At 35.1% G+C, this 14,575-nt stretch overlaps 1 protein-coding gene across 1 annotated transcript in view; it reads right to left on the bottom strand.

Annotated features, from left to right (window-relative positions):
- PSMD14 (proteasome 26S subunit, non-ATPase 14) overlaps nt 1-14,575 on the bottom strand; it is a 111,693-nt gene that overhangs the window by 40,868 nt on the left and 56,250 nt on the right. Inside the window, exons 4-7 of the mRNA XM_012440539.2 lie at nt 5,404-5,475; nt 5,059-5,178; nt 2,786-2,856; nt 1,644-1,794 (exon numbers count right to left, since the gene is read on the bottom strand). Coding sequence (XP_012295962.1) covers nt 1,644-1,794; nt 2,786-2,856; nt 5,059-5,178; nt 5,404-5,475 — 414 coding nt within the window. The remainder of the gene's footprint in view (nt 1-1,643; nt 1,795-2,785; nt 2,857-5,058; nt 5,179-5,403; nt 5,476-14,575) is intronic.

A 14,575-nucleotide genomic window follows, 5' to 3' on the forward strand; every position in this document is an offset into this window, starting at 1 on the left:
CTTTCCTTTTTGAAAGTAGCCACCATCACGAGTCAAGATATCATAAAACGTAAGTTGAACTAATACTACAAAACAGAATTCTAATTATATTTTAAATTAAGCTTCAATTATTACTTGTAAATATTGTGGTAGGGGACTTTATTAGGTAACTGCTGTATTTGTAAAACAGTAATTATTACCTAAATGAATTATTTACAAGTTACTAAAAAGGTACCTTCAAATAGAGAATTAAACTTAGATATTATACTATAATTCATAAAGCTAATAACAATCAAGAATTTTCAACCTCTTTTATCTATATGTTGAGTAACAAAACAGTTAAAAAAAAAAACAAACTGAAATATAGGCATATAGCAAGAATCAGATCTCCATTCTGAGTGGTCTAGTATATCAGTTTCTATTATTGTTTTTGTGGATAGTTTCTGCCTCTGAAAAGCTAAATCACACCTAATAGGATCATGATTTAGAGAAGACCTCAATTTTTATACATCATAATGATATGATATCAGAAAACATTCAACTTCAAATTTATGACAGATAAAAACTCCATATTTTAACAGCCATGCTTAGTTTGTTTGAGCTGGTGAGCAGACATAAATGTAATCTGCACTACTATCAAACTCCAGGTCTGATACATAACAAGCTAATATTTATTTCTAAGTGCTCTAAAAATTATTTGTAAAACCTGCATAAAAAGGATTGCATAAATATATTGTGATTTTATTTTAACAATTATTCTACACTACAATGGAAGTACATGCTCAAACAAGACACCTCAGCAGTATTTTAAAGCAGTAACCACCTAGCCAATTTCTGTATGTTCTGTAGTTTTTCTAATCCACTCTCCCTGTGGTTGAGCAAAATCGAATTGCCTCTCACATTTGCAGACAGCTCTGTGAAGGTGATAATAGAGCTGCTCCCTGCTGTCATGAGGCAGGAAATAGGAAAATGGCATATGGGGCTAGAAAGAAAGAAATAAAAAAAAAAAAGAAAGAAAGAATGAACAAAAAAAGGGAAAGAGAACTAAACAAGAACAAAAGGGGTTTCAACAAAGAACAACTATAACCCAATATGCTTTGCAAGTTAATCTTTTCTCAGAATCATTTAGCATATTTAATCATTCATTTGCATCCTCACTCCAAAAACGTGAATGGTTGATACCAAGTCTTTGGGCAAGTTTTCATTGTCTAAAATATTTGGAAAACACACCTCCAGAATATGTCCTGCACAATGTCTGCAAAACAATGCCCTTTAAATAGATTTTTTAAATGCTGTGCAATTCCAAATTTATCATTTGAAAATGAAGATAAAGCAATGTTTATTGAAATACTAATAAAATGTTTATAGCAGGCTTTGCGTATGGTTTAACTTTCCTAATTTTATAAAATTCAAAAAATTTAAAGATAAATATTCATGACAATTAGACAATAAGTGATTAAAGAAGAAATAAATTTCCAAATAAATTGCTAATAATATCAAAACACAGTTATCGACTTGTATAGTTTTTTGTTTGTTTTTCAAGTAAATAGAGAGTAGCTTTCTGTGTATCTAAGAATCCTGTTTTGAACAAAATGGATTTTTATTTTTTGTATCTGTAAACAGAATGTGGCAGGAGATGGTAATAAAGATAGGATCTACTCTACCTTTCCTTTTACACTCTGAATGGGATCCACAACCACTGCCACAGCTCTCTCCGACAAAGCTTCAAAGCTCTGCTGAGTATTGATATCCACACCAGAAAGCCAACAACCAAAGCCAGGGTGACTGTGATACCAACCAACAACCATCTCCGGCCTGAAACAAAGAGGGCATTCAGACGCTCAGAACAGAACAAGTAATACATTTATGATATGAAAAGAAACAACACACTAACGGGGTATAAATTAAGAAGAGATGAAAAACACACAGGTGTGAAAAAGCACCATTAGAAACCCTGAAATTGTACACCATATTATCCAGAAAACATGGAAATGAATATGTGTGACAAAGGAGTGCTATCATTAAGAGATGCACATTAGCAGTGGTAGATAAGGCTTTCAGTTTTTCACCTTGTTACCACAGTTTCTCAGAGCCAGTTTTTACCCTTTCAGCAAATAAATATCTACTCTTTAACTCCTTAGCTCTGGGAGTTGGATTTTCCAGGCACAGAGTACATTTTTAACAATGGACACCAGGATCCACTGTTGTGAAAGGATTAAATATCAATTAAACCAGCAGTAGAACTAGGAACTCAGTCAAAAACCAATTTGCACTGTTCTGCTCAGCTGCTGAGCCTTTTGCTAACATTAATTTAGAAGTTTTTTCCACAGTAGAAGAATTTGAGCAAGAGAATGACAACTATTGAGAGATTTGGTCTGAGGAAAAAAACTTTAGAATATTTGGATTATACTTTCTCTGTCTTTAAAACTATGCCTACAAACATAATTAAATATTCATAATCTCATTCAGTTGCAACTCTCAAATACATGGAACATACAAGCTCTTTCAATTATAAGTGACTAGACAGTAACTCCATATGCTAAACAGAGGGAAGCTACAGCCCAAGCTTACTATGTGACAGTCAAGAATTTTAATATGAGGCAGTTCTCTGATGGGCAAATGTCTTTAGTTCTAAAGGGAAGAGATACTAGACAGGCGGTGCATGGCACTGATATTTATAGATACTTTTATGTCAACTACATGATCTCTTTTTCTAGAAATGATATTGATAGCCATCTATAACTCTGAAGTATGTTTCTACAAATATTTCCCATTATTTCTTTAACTGACCATTTACAATGCTTACCTTCCTGTCTGCTTCAACATATCCAACATTTTGGCTTGGAACACTGGATCAACTGCCTCCACACTGACACCCTGGTTTAGAAAGGATAGAAAAATTATTAGCTTTTATAACTTTGGGGGGGAAAAAAGCTTCCCTACATATAGTATTTTGGGTTATCAAAATCATTTTGTAGGTTTTGATACCTACATTTGATACCTACTCAAGTCATTCAATTATAAACCTCACACCAATCAACCTTCTAAAACTGCCAACTACCAAACTGCTGTTGGCTAATGACTTAAGCTAATTTTCAGGGTTCTTTAAGAGTTTATGGCCAGTGCTATGTACATATTTACCAGAAGTATGAAATAACTGAACCAACCATAACTATTGGTTACACCTATATAGGCAAGCATACTTCCTAATGCCATCCTATCATAACTGATGACTAAAATGAGTCTCATTCAAAGTTCTACAAATATTCAGCTATCATAATTAAAGAGCCTCAAGTCTCTTACATACTGCATTGTTTTGCTAGTTCAACCAAAATAAGATATTTAAACATGGAAGAATTAAAAGTTTCAGATCATCTCCCTGGTGATAGATTACTGTCATTATAGCTCCCAAGGCTTTCTTCTAACCTCAGGAATCTAAATCTAATGTACTTAAAGACACTAGTTAACATAAGCATTTCCTTCCCACCAAAACAAACAGTATGCATACTGAATTCCAATAGAGAGTACATCCTCAAGAACAGGGGTATGCAATCTGCTGCTTATAGGCTAAGAATGTTTTTGGTTTTTTTCTTTCACATATATATATATATATATATATATATATAAAGAAATGATGGTCTTAAAAAAGAAGAAGAATATGCAACAGAGACATATGTCTTTATAGAAAAAGTTTACTGACTCTGGGGCCAGAAGAAAAACTTTCTAATTCTATGACACTAGAAAATAGAATTAGAGTGAATATGGGGATCAAAATCTTCTATTTTATATTGTCAAACAAGTATTTACATGGAAGTAAGGATAGTAAAGCCTAAGAACTATGTATTATAATGAATATCTACATAAGCACCCATAACATATATGTTAGTTTTATGTGTTTCATATAGCCTAACATAAAAAGATAGAGTAATAGTCTATAGATTTAAATCTAAACCTTTGGTTAACATGTAGAGTTTTTCTCTATTTCCAAATAAATAAAATAAATATAATGGATATTGAGATAGATAAAATCAGTAGATCCAAATTAGTTTACCTCAACAAATTCAGCTAGAGAAAATTTTACATTATTTATAAATATATTGCATTCTGTAGCAAATATTACATTCTAAATGCTTATTTTTAATATACATACTTATATATATTACACTATTTAAAACTGTAATTTGTTCTCTAGCATCTACCTTATCAAAGTAAACTTATAGAGCCTCAAATAGAACAAACAGCTTTATAACAACTTCTTTAATCGTTCTTTTACAAGGCTCAGTAAGAGAAATATTGCCTATCAAAGAAGAAATATCCCTTAGAAAAATACACGCATATTTTTCTAAGCAAACAGGTGAGAAGGATGTATGTGTTATTTTTTTGGAAGGCAGATAGAATGGTTATTGTTTTTTGGCCATTTTATTTCCGTCAGAATGCACATTTATCAACACAAGTCTAATGCATTAAACAAAAAGGCAAAACAAAACAAAAATCTCTAGAAAGAACAATGTATTCTACACAGGTAATTTGGTATATGGAATACGGTGCATATAAACAAAATACCATGCCCGGGCAAAAAAATTCAGGTTTGCTATTGTTTTTTTAACTGAAAATTTTAAATAAGAAAAGCTTAAAAGTCATTCATCACCATATATAGAACATTTTTAAAATGACGTATTTCAAAACAATGGAACAAGACATAAGAACTAGTGTATATGAATTGAAAATCTAAATAAGAGAATCTCAAACCTTTTGAATCAAATGTTCAAATTAATCAAACTAACACTCCGCTATTATAGGGTAACTAACTTTTAAGTCCAGTATTTTATGCCAGTTTAAGCTGAAGGAATGAGAAAATAAATTTAGCATTGGCATCATTCAGTTTACAGACCAGAAGTTATGCTGCATTCTAAAGATTAATGATTTAATTCAACACAATCAAAAAATTTCTATCAAACTTATAATTAATTTTTCCTATTGGAAAAAGAAAATGTAATATGATGAGAGTTAGTTTGCATAGGAAAAGAAAAATGAAAAGAAACACATTTACTTGCAGCAGGCAACCATAAAAGTACTCACTGTTCCTGACTGTGGCATAGCAAACACATCAATCACTCTGACGGTATAATCATCAACAAATTCTCCAAGCATCAAACCCATAACTTCCATTGGAACTCCAGCACGACCATGTTTTAACATCTGTAGAGAGGAAGAGATGTGGACACAAAGCAAATTTCTTTGAGGTCTCTGGTTCCTCTTTATAAAACAAAAACCAAATTTTGTTCCAGTGAAAATTAAAAACTTCTTTTATAAATGTACCTAAACCAAGAGGATTAAGGTGGACAACTATTCCAAAGTAAAAGATACAAGGAAAGCAACAGAGTTCAGAGTTCTCTAAAGCAAGTAACTACATTGATTACTTACTTTTAACAGTGCCAGGGAAGAGATATAGACTTGTTCTGCTGTGTCCACCGCAGGAGCATCTGTAGGTGGCCCCTAGAAACAAATACATCAATTATTATAAACACACACAGAGTTTATGAGTTTAAACTTCAACCTACATGTGGTATAAACTTGATTGTTTTAAAAGAGTTCTGAAAAACATGTCAAGTATCATTTTATTTGGCTACAACATAATCAAAACACATTTGAAATACCAAACCTGTAGAAAACAGATAAAACTTAATACTCTCTGCCAAGGGCATAATGGACATAAAGTTTAAGTCTTTCAGCAATGCCAATCTGCCTTGGCTATAATGTACCAATTAGTCACATTTGTTACCACAGTGTGTGTATGTGAAATGCAGTTGGACTAGCACAATTAAGTAAACTATCAACACAAACAGCAAATTCTCTGAGCTTCTTGATTTTCAGGTAAAGATAGCATGTATTAATAGATTAAGGCTATGGGATTCCTCCGCTGATTCATCGCTACAGTGGAAGAGAAGGGGAAAGAAGACTTCTAATCCCTGGGTGAAAGAGCTGTGAACAACATCCTCTGCACGTTACCTAATGAAGCTGTTCCCCTCCCCCTATACAACAACAAATTTAACACAATTGCCCCAGGTGTGAACAAACCAGTTGAGACAGGTATAGCTGACGTGAAAATACTTCCAAAACCCTGACCACTATCTTTAAAACAACTATTACTACCAATCTTATTACAGGCTAAGGAAGACATCATGTTTCTCCTTTAAGGATTCTATCCTCTTCCTGAAAGGAAGCAAACTTCTCTTGACTATAACATTCAGCTGCACAAGGTAACTGACATATAGTTCTTTCCCTCAAGATGCCTACAATCTTATAAATTCGATTCTGCCCCACATTTAGTGCACATAGGAAGCTTCTTGTTTTTTAATACTGGACAATCTGGAAAATTATGAGATATGACTTATAATTGCCAGGTCCTGTTTTCCTTAAAGTTTGCTTTCCCTGACAATAACTCTGTTACAAATTAGGTAAACAACATGTTCCTTATCCACATTGTAAGCCATGTTCTCTCTCCAATTTATGCTTTTATATATTGAAATTAACAATCGCTTTAAATTCCATACTTATAGGTCTGTGTGTACTGTGTGTGTGTGTGTGTGTGTGTGTGTGTGTTAAATTCTATTACTTCGTATTGTTTTAAAAGTTAATAATATTTACTGGAAGCATGGTATAAAAGGTTCTAGAATAAGTTTTCTCTAAATAAAAGAAATTTGTTTTTATTTTTGTTCAAAGTGGTGGGAAAAAATCAAGTCCCTCAAATTTAATTTTTATTTTAAATGCCAGGAAATAATGTTGGAAACTGACCAAATTCTTCATCTATTATTACCTAATGCAGTTTTATTGCTTAGTTTTCAAATAGCTAAGATCTCTTTCAGAAGGAAAACTCTGCTAAAGTAAATTAAGGAAATATCAGGCAAAAGCATCTTGCTGATCAACACATAAACCTAATTTTAGTGATACGATAATTTTACTCATTTCACTTAGAAAGTTAAAAAAGATTGGGGCTGGCTTTAGCTCAGCAGTTACTTCAACAATGCTTTCTATGGTTAAAAACAACCACTCTGCATGGTTCGAGACCCACAGGTGCTCTCCAGCCCTTTTATAAAAAGAAAGAAAAAAACATTAGAAAGTTAAAAAAGATTAAGGAAAAGGTGAGGAAAACAGTAAATCAGTTATGATGAGAGGTTTGGGGGAAGTAGTAGTAATCTTAAAATATTAGGATAATGATAAGGTTTCAGTTAAACAGAAAGAATTGGTTCTGATGATCTATTGCATAGTCTGGTGACTATAGTTAATAATAATGTATATTTCAAAATAGCTAAAAGAGGACTTCAAATGTTCTTAGCACAAAGAAATGATAACTATTAAGGTGATGGATATTAGCCTTATTTGATCATTCCACACCATACTCATTTATCAAAACATCACCCCCCACCAATATATATAATTATTTGTCAGTTTAAAATATAATAAAACTAGAAAAATAGATTAATGAACACTGTATTCATAAAATTATTCCTGGATCCACAGCAACCCTAAACATTGCATATGGAGAAAGAAGTTAAACTGGTATCTTGACTGTAGCTTTAATACAGCCTTTCTCAACTTGCCCAAAAATATTTTTTTTTAGAAAAAAGGGAAATAAAACATCACACCATCACCAAAATGCGTTACTGACAGAATCCAGAAACTATTTCTGCCACCAAAGAAGGAAGAAACACTATTTTGTTCGATATTTTATATATAACCCGTACCTAGAAAAGTGCCTGGGGCATAGTAAGAACTTAATAAGTACTGATTGAAAGAATGAATGAATAAATTAAGGTACTGCAAGCCAATGGAACAAAAAAGAAAAATACCAACCAGTTACCTTGAGAGGGAGCAAGACACATGTAAGTGGCCTTTCTTCTGATTCAGAAACATACTAACTCTCAATGGATTTTTTCTGATTCAGAAACATACTAACAAGAAAGCCATGTACTAAGAGAAAACCATGCAGCTGTTTATTGTATGAGTGCTGGGGATTTTTGTTGTTGTTGTTGTTGTTTCTTTAGACAAGAGTTTCGCTCTGTTCTCAGCCTGGAGGGCAATGGTACAATCTTGGCTCACTGCAACTCCCCCCTCCCAGGTTCAAGCAACTCTCCTGTCTCAGCCTCCTGAGTAGCTGGGATTACAGATGCATACCGCCACACCCGGCTAATTTTTTGTATTTTAGTAGAGATGGGATTTCACCACGTTGGACAGGCTGGCCTTGAACTCCTGAGCTCAGGCAATCCACCCTCCTCAGCCTCCCAAAGTGCTAGGAATACAGGCGTGAGCCACCATGCCGGGCCATGAGTGCTGCCCCTTTCACTACTGTTGGCAAGAATTAGAGAAGGTTGGTAGTGGTGAAATGCAGCCAGAGAGAGAGAGAAAGAGAAAGAAATCCATATAATACAATGTCAATGGGACAGATACTAAAGACTTTGGCTAGCAGTGAATATCTAAGGCTGTTGTTTTCCTACATGCTCACTGGTTCAGAATAGCAGAAACCAGGCAACAGAAGAAAACCCCATTAAAGACTCTGGAAACTGAGCTCAGACAGTTATGTAAGAACATGAACAGCTGATATGGGGAGAAAAGGGGACAGGGTAGTGCCGGGTAGAGAAGGGTGTGGCCCCTGGCTAGGGCACCACCCCCAGCCCTACGCCCATGGACCTAGTTGAAGACAGGCATTTTCGTTTCCCTGCCCAAATGTTGTGTTTTCCAAGACCATCCTGGCCTGCCACTCCCCCATCCTGTGCCTATTAAAACTCCAAGACCCTAGCAGGCAGAGACACAAGTAGCTGGACGTCGAGAAGAACACATCAGCAGAAGAAGACACAGGTGCCAGATGTGGAGAGGAGGACATCAGCAGAGGAACACACAGGCAGCTGGAGGTACACACAGGAGCAAACCAGCACACAAGTAGGCCATCAACCAGCTGAATGATGCGAACTTTGGCCAGGGCAGTCAGAGGAGGGCACCTGATTCCAGGAGAAAACCATCTCCCTTCTGGCTCCATCTGCTGAGAGCTACTTCCACTCAGTAAAACCTTGCACTCATTCTCCAAGCCCACGTGTGATCCGATTTTTCCAGTACACCAAGGCAAGAACTCCAGGATACAGAAAGCCCTCTGTCCTTTGTGATAAAGCAGGGGGTCTAATTGAGCTGTCTAACACAAGCCACCTGTGGATGGCTAAACTAAAAGAGCACCCTGTAACACATACACTGTGGATTCAGCTGTAAACATTCACCCCTAGACACTGCTATTATAGGGTTGGAGCCCCAAAACCTGCCTATCTGTATGCTCCCCTAGAGGTCTGAGCAGCGGGGCACTGAAGAAGCAAGCCACTCCTCCATCATACACCCTGCGAGGGGGGCAAGGGAACTTTTCTCGTTTCACAGCTACAGATCAAAGATGACACAATTAGCTCCAAAGATGAGAAAAATGTGGGGCTGTGGACAATCTACACACATTGTCTTTTGGCAAATATTCCTGAGGGACAGTATTATGGTGATTCAAAAAGAAGAAAGAAAGTCACCTAAATATAGGAATCATGAAAAAAATTTTAGAAAACTATTTGACATCAGTAAAACATTATCTTTGAAAGGGAAAGCTGGAGGACAGACCAAGATAAAAAGATGAAAAATAATTAAGAATTAAAATCACACTAGGAGAAAAAAGAGTAAAAGCCTTATGACAAATTTAATTCAGTGATATACAATATAAACTTCTAGATGTCCCAAAATGTACAGTAAAAAGTTAGAGATAAAAACTTTTAGAAATATAATAAAATTAGAGCAGCAGTCCCCAACCTTTTTGGCACCAGGGACTAGTTTGATGGAAGACCATTTTTCGAGTGTTGGGGCAGGGAGGATGGTTTCAAGATGAAACTGTTCCACCTCAGATTATCAGGCATTACAGATGGAGCATGCAACCTAGATCCCTCACATGGGTGTTCACAATAGGGTTTGTGCTCCTGTGAGAATCTAATGCCACCACTGATCTGACAGGAGATGGAGCTCAGATAGTAATGCTCTCTTGCCTGCCACTCACCTCCTGCTGTGCGGCCTAATTTCTATGGTCATGAATTTATATGGGGACACCTGAATTATGGGACAGACAAATGAGCTCAAAGCTAAAAAAATATAGTTGTTTCTAAGGATAAAATAAATAGAAACAATAAGCAAATACAAAGCTAAAGAAAATTTTCTTGAATTTAAAAAAAAAGTTCACCTTTGGGACCACCATACGTAAGGCAATAATCAATGAATAAAGAACTGTATCTTGAAAAATCTTAGCTAAATCTCAATAACATAAAGTAAAACATCTAAAACCATATGATAGGGAAACCAAATAGTCTGATAGGAAAAAAAAAATGCGACACAGGTTGACTTTGGATTTATTTGCAACATTAAATGGCAGAATATAATGAAGCAAAGTTTCAAAGTTTTAAGGAACTGAAAGTAAAGAATTTTACACTTAATTTTTAAAAAACATTCAAAGGTCCACAAATACATTACTAAATATACAAGGGCTCAGAAAATAAGATTCCATATATCTTCCCTGAAAGAGCTTCTTAAATAAAAGATCCACTTGAGCATCCCACTCCTCAAATAAAAATTAGAAGCTAAAAAATGAAAGAGTTGTCTGTCACAACCATTGAATGCAGTTAAAAAGATATAGATATAAATAATCAGAATCCAAACCCACCATTATCCAAGTAACTATACAGGCAGGAGTGAGAAATGAAGTACACAATATTCTCTATCTTATATAGAAGGGGAAAATAGAGATGTAAGTGCTGACTTTGATTATTCTAGAAACATAAATTAGTTTTTGAACAGCTTTAATCACTATAAAAATTAAAAAGCATGTAATCCCAGCTACTCAGGAGGCTGAGTGGGAGGATGGCTTGAACCTGGGAGATTGAGGCTGCAGTGAAACATGGTTGACCATTGCACTCCAGCCTGGGCAACAGAGTGAGACCCTGTCTCAAAAAAATTTTTTTAATTAAAATTAAAAAGCAGTGTATATATACTAAGTCACTGGGGAAGAAAAAGCAAACACAGTACTGACAGTAAAACAACAGTAGGAAATCCAGAACGAAGAAAAACAAAAATACCAAGCAGCATAAGGTAAGATCAAATATACTGGTTATGAGAACATATAAATGGATTAAAGTCCCTTGTTAAAAGATAAAAGCCTCCCATAATGGGCTTAAAATGGAAATTCATGTGTATGCTGCTTACGAATAACAATTAAAACAAAAAGAAAAAGCAAAATTTGTCAATGAGATACCAACATTTTTGTGCAAAAGAAGCCACAACGGCCACTGGTTCACTCACCTTACCTTTCTTCAGTGATGTATTACATTAATATTTCCCACTATTAAATAATCTTTGTACTTCTAGATTAATTGTTCATGTTTTCTTTAGTATTTTTTCATTTGTGGTTTTTGTTTCTCATAAATGAGACTGTTCTGGCTTTTTTGTGTGTGAAATTTGCCAGGTTTTGATATGATTATGCTAGAGTTATAAAACAAACTGAAAAATTTACAAGTTTCCCAATTACAAAGTTTTCGATTTTCTATATTCTAATAATATGTGTGTGAATAAAAAACTATCCATGTCTTTAAATTTTTGAGGTGTTCATTATTAAAGCATTTGGCTCTGTTCTGTGGCTAATTGTTATAACCCTCTTAGTGGTATTGGTAAGTTCAGGTTATCTATATCTTGAGACTAGATGAACTACTACAGTGTTGCAGAAAGTTTCATTTCATTTAGCTTTCAAAGCTATCACCATAGAATTGAACATATTCTATTTTAATTTTTCATCTTTTGTAGTACTGGAAGCATTTAAAACTAAATTCCTTCCCTATATCATGTTATACCACCACCCAGATGGATTAAAGAGTTACTTGATTTTTAAAAAATTAAAGTGTAACAAATGCTATGCCAAAAATTTTGGTGATATCTATTTGATCTGGGTAAAGGAACACATTTTAGGTACAAACCCAACTAAACAAATACAAGAACATAAAATTGACAGAATAATCTAAATTTCTAAATACTTAAAGAATTTAAAAGTAAAACAAAACACCCTGAAAAAATAGTTTTCCCATATATGACAAAAAGTCAGTAAACAAGCAAATAAAAAAACACTAAAACCATAATGGAAGCATGGGCAAAGAATAATAAACAGACTAACTACATAAGAAATGCATGATAAAATAAATATGAAGGCCGGGTGTGGTGGCTGAGGCCTGTAATCCTAGTACTTTGAGAGGCCGAGGTGGGTGGATCACAAGGTCAGGAGATAGAGACCATCCTGGCTAACACAGTGAAACCTCATCTCTACTAAAAATACAAAAAATTAGCCGAGCACGGTGGCAAGCGCTGTAATCCCAGCTATTCAGGAGGCTGAGGCAGGAGAATCGCTTAAACCTGGGAGGTGGAGGTTGCAGTGAGCCAAGATTGTGTGCCACTGTACTCCAGCCTGGGTGACAGAGCGAGACTCCGTCTCGGAAAAAAAAAAAAAAAAAAAGCTAGAGTCATCAGAGATCTCAGATAAGGAGGCTTTCAACAATATTATTTAATTATAGGTTAAGTTTGTAGATTTATCTGCCTTATTAAAAGAACTATCATGAACATTCTGGTTTCTGCAAAATATCTCTGCTTATTTACTCAAATAATGTCTAGGAGTGAAAAAGTAGGTCAAAAAGTTTGTGCAGTTTAAAGGCTCTCGATATATGTTGTCCGGTTGCTTTTCTGATAGACTATCCAATTTTACATTCCATCAACAGTGCTGATAGTGTTTCTTGTGTTACAACTTTTCTAAAATTGGGCTTTGTAAAGCTTGTTTGGTAGGAAAAAAAAACCCACAATGTCTTATTGTGTTAATTGGTATTTCTTTAATTAGCGCGCCACCACACCCAGCTAATTTTTGTATTTGTAGTAGAGACAGGTTTTACCATGTTGGTCAGGCTGGACTCGAACTCCTGACCTCGTGATCTACCCGCCTCGGCCTCCCAAAGTACTGGGATTACAGAAAGGCGTGAGCCACCACATCTGGTCGGCTCTAGCCATTTTAACCGGCAATATCACCTTAAGTTAAAAGAACTCTAACCTACTGTTACACTGAATATTTTAACTTACAATCTTGAAGGCATCCTCCTCTAACTTGAAAAAGGTGATGTTGTAAACAGAAGGGAAACCTTGTACACGGTTGATGGGAACATAAGTGAAGACAGCCATGATGGAAACAGTATGGAAGTTCATCAAAAAATTAAAAACAGAACTACCATATGACCAGCAATTCTTCTTCTGGGTATATACCCAAAGGAAATGAAATCAGCACCATGCAAAGATATCTGCAGTCTCTTGCTCACTGCAGCATTACTCACAATAGCCAAGATATGGAAACAATCTTAAGTGGCTGTCAATGGATGAATTGCTAAAGAAATTGTGATGTATGTACATACACACACATATACACACAAATGGAATATTATTCAACCATAAAGAAGAAAATCCTGCCATTTGTGACAACATGGATGAACCTCAAGAGCATTACGCTAAATGAAATAAGCGAGACCAAGAAAAACACATACTTCACGTATATGCGGAATCTAAAAAAGTTGAACACATAGAAACTGAGAGTAGAATGGTGGTTACCAGGAGCCAACGGTGTGGAGAAAAAGGGATGTGGGTCAAAGGCTATAAACTTGGGTTATTTATTCATCATAAGATGAATAAATTCAGAGGATCAAATGAGGTGACACATGTAAACTAACTTAATTGTGATAATCACATCTCTAAATACATGTATATCAAATCACCACATTGTATATCTTAAGATTATATAATTTTGTCAATTATACCTCGATAAAACTAGGGAAGAAAAAAAAAAAGCTAAGAGAAGCCTTGCTGCCAAGTACATTCACAAGGAGGAAGATTTCTCTCCTTACTTGGAGACTACAACAAGAAGAGGTAAATTACAAAGTAACTCATATAATAACCAGCTAGGCTTATGTTTACTCATGCAAAGTATTTTAGGCATTCACAAGGATATAGCCTTTTTTGGGCAAATCTTGACTCTTTAGAGATTCCACTTCAGAGAGTTCTTCACCCTTGAAATCTGAGCTACCCAGGACAGGAATGTGACTTAAAGTCATTCATGATATATAAGAAATGTTCAAAAGAACTTGATGAAGTCTGGAAAAGAGACGACTCAAGGTACAAAACACTTCTCTTTAAATATCTGAAAAGTTGTCAAAGTTTAGACTAACAGTTCTCAAAGTGTAGTCCCGGAACCCATCCCAATTAGCATCACCTCTGAAGTGGTTAGCAATGCACCTTCTTACTGAATCAGAAGCTCTGGAGGCAGAGCCCACACGTGTGGGTTTCTAAAAATCCCTCCAGGTGATTACGGTGCTAAAGTGTAAGAACTACTGATTTAGATTACATTTTATGTAGAACTATGAGCTAATTGCAAGAAGCTACAGGACAGTGAATTTGGGTTCAATTTAAGAAAAATTTTGTATTGGTCCAAGCTATGTAAAGAAGAATTAAAGTTAATGAG

The sequence above is a fragment of the Aotus nancymaae genome, unplaced genomic scaffold (genome assembly GCF_030222135.1).
Source record: "Aotus nancymaae isolate 86718 unplaced genomic scaffold, 86718_ANA_hifiasm-v0.15.2.pri h1tg000029l, whole genome shotgun sequence".
Lineage (NCBI taxonomy): Eukaryota > Metazoa > Chordata > Mammalia > Primates > Aotidae > Aotus > Aotus nancymaae.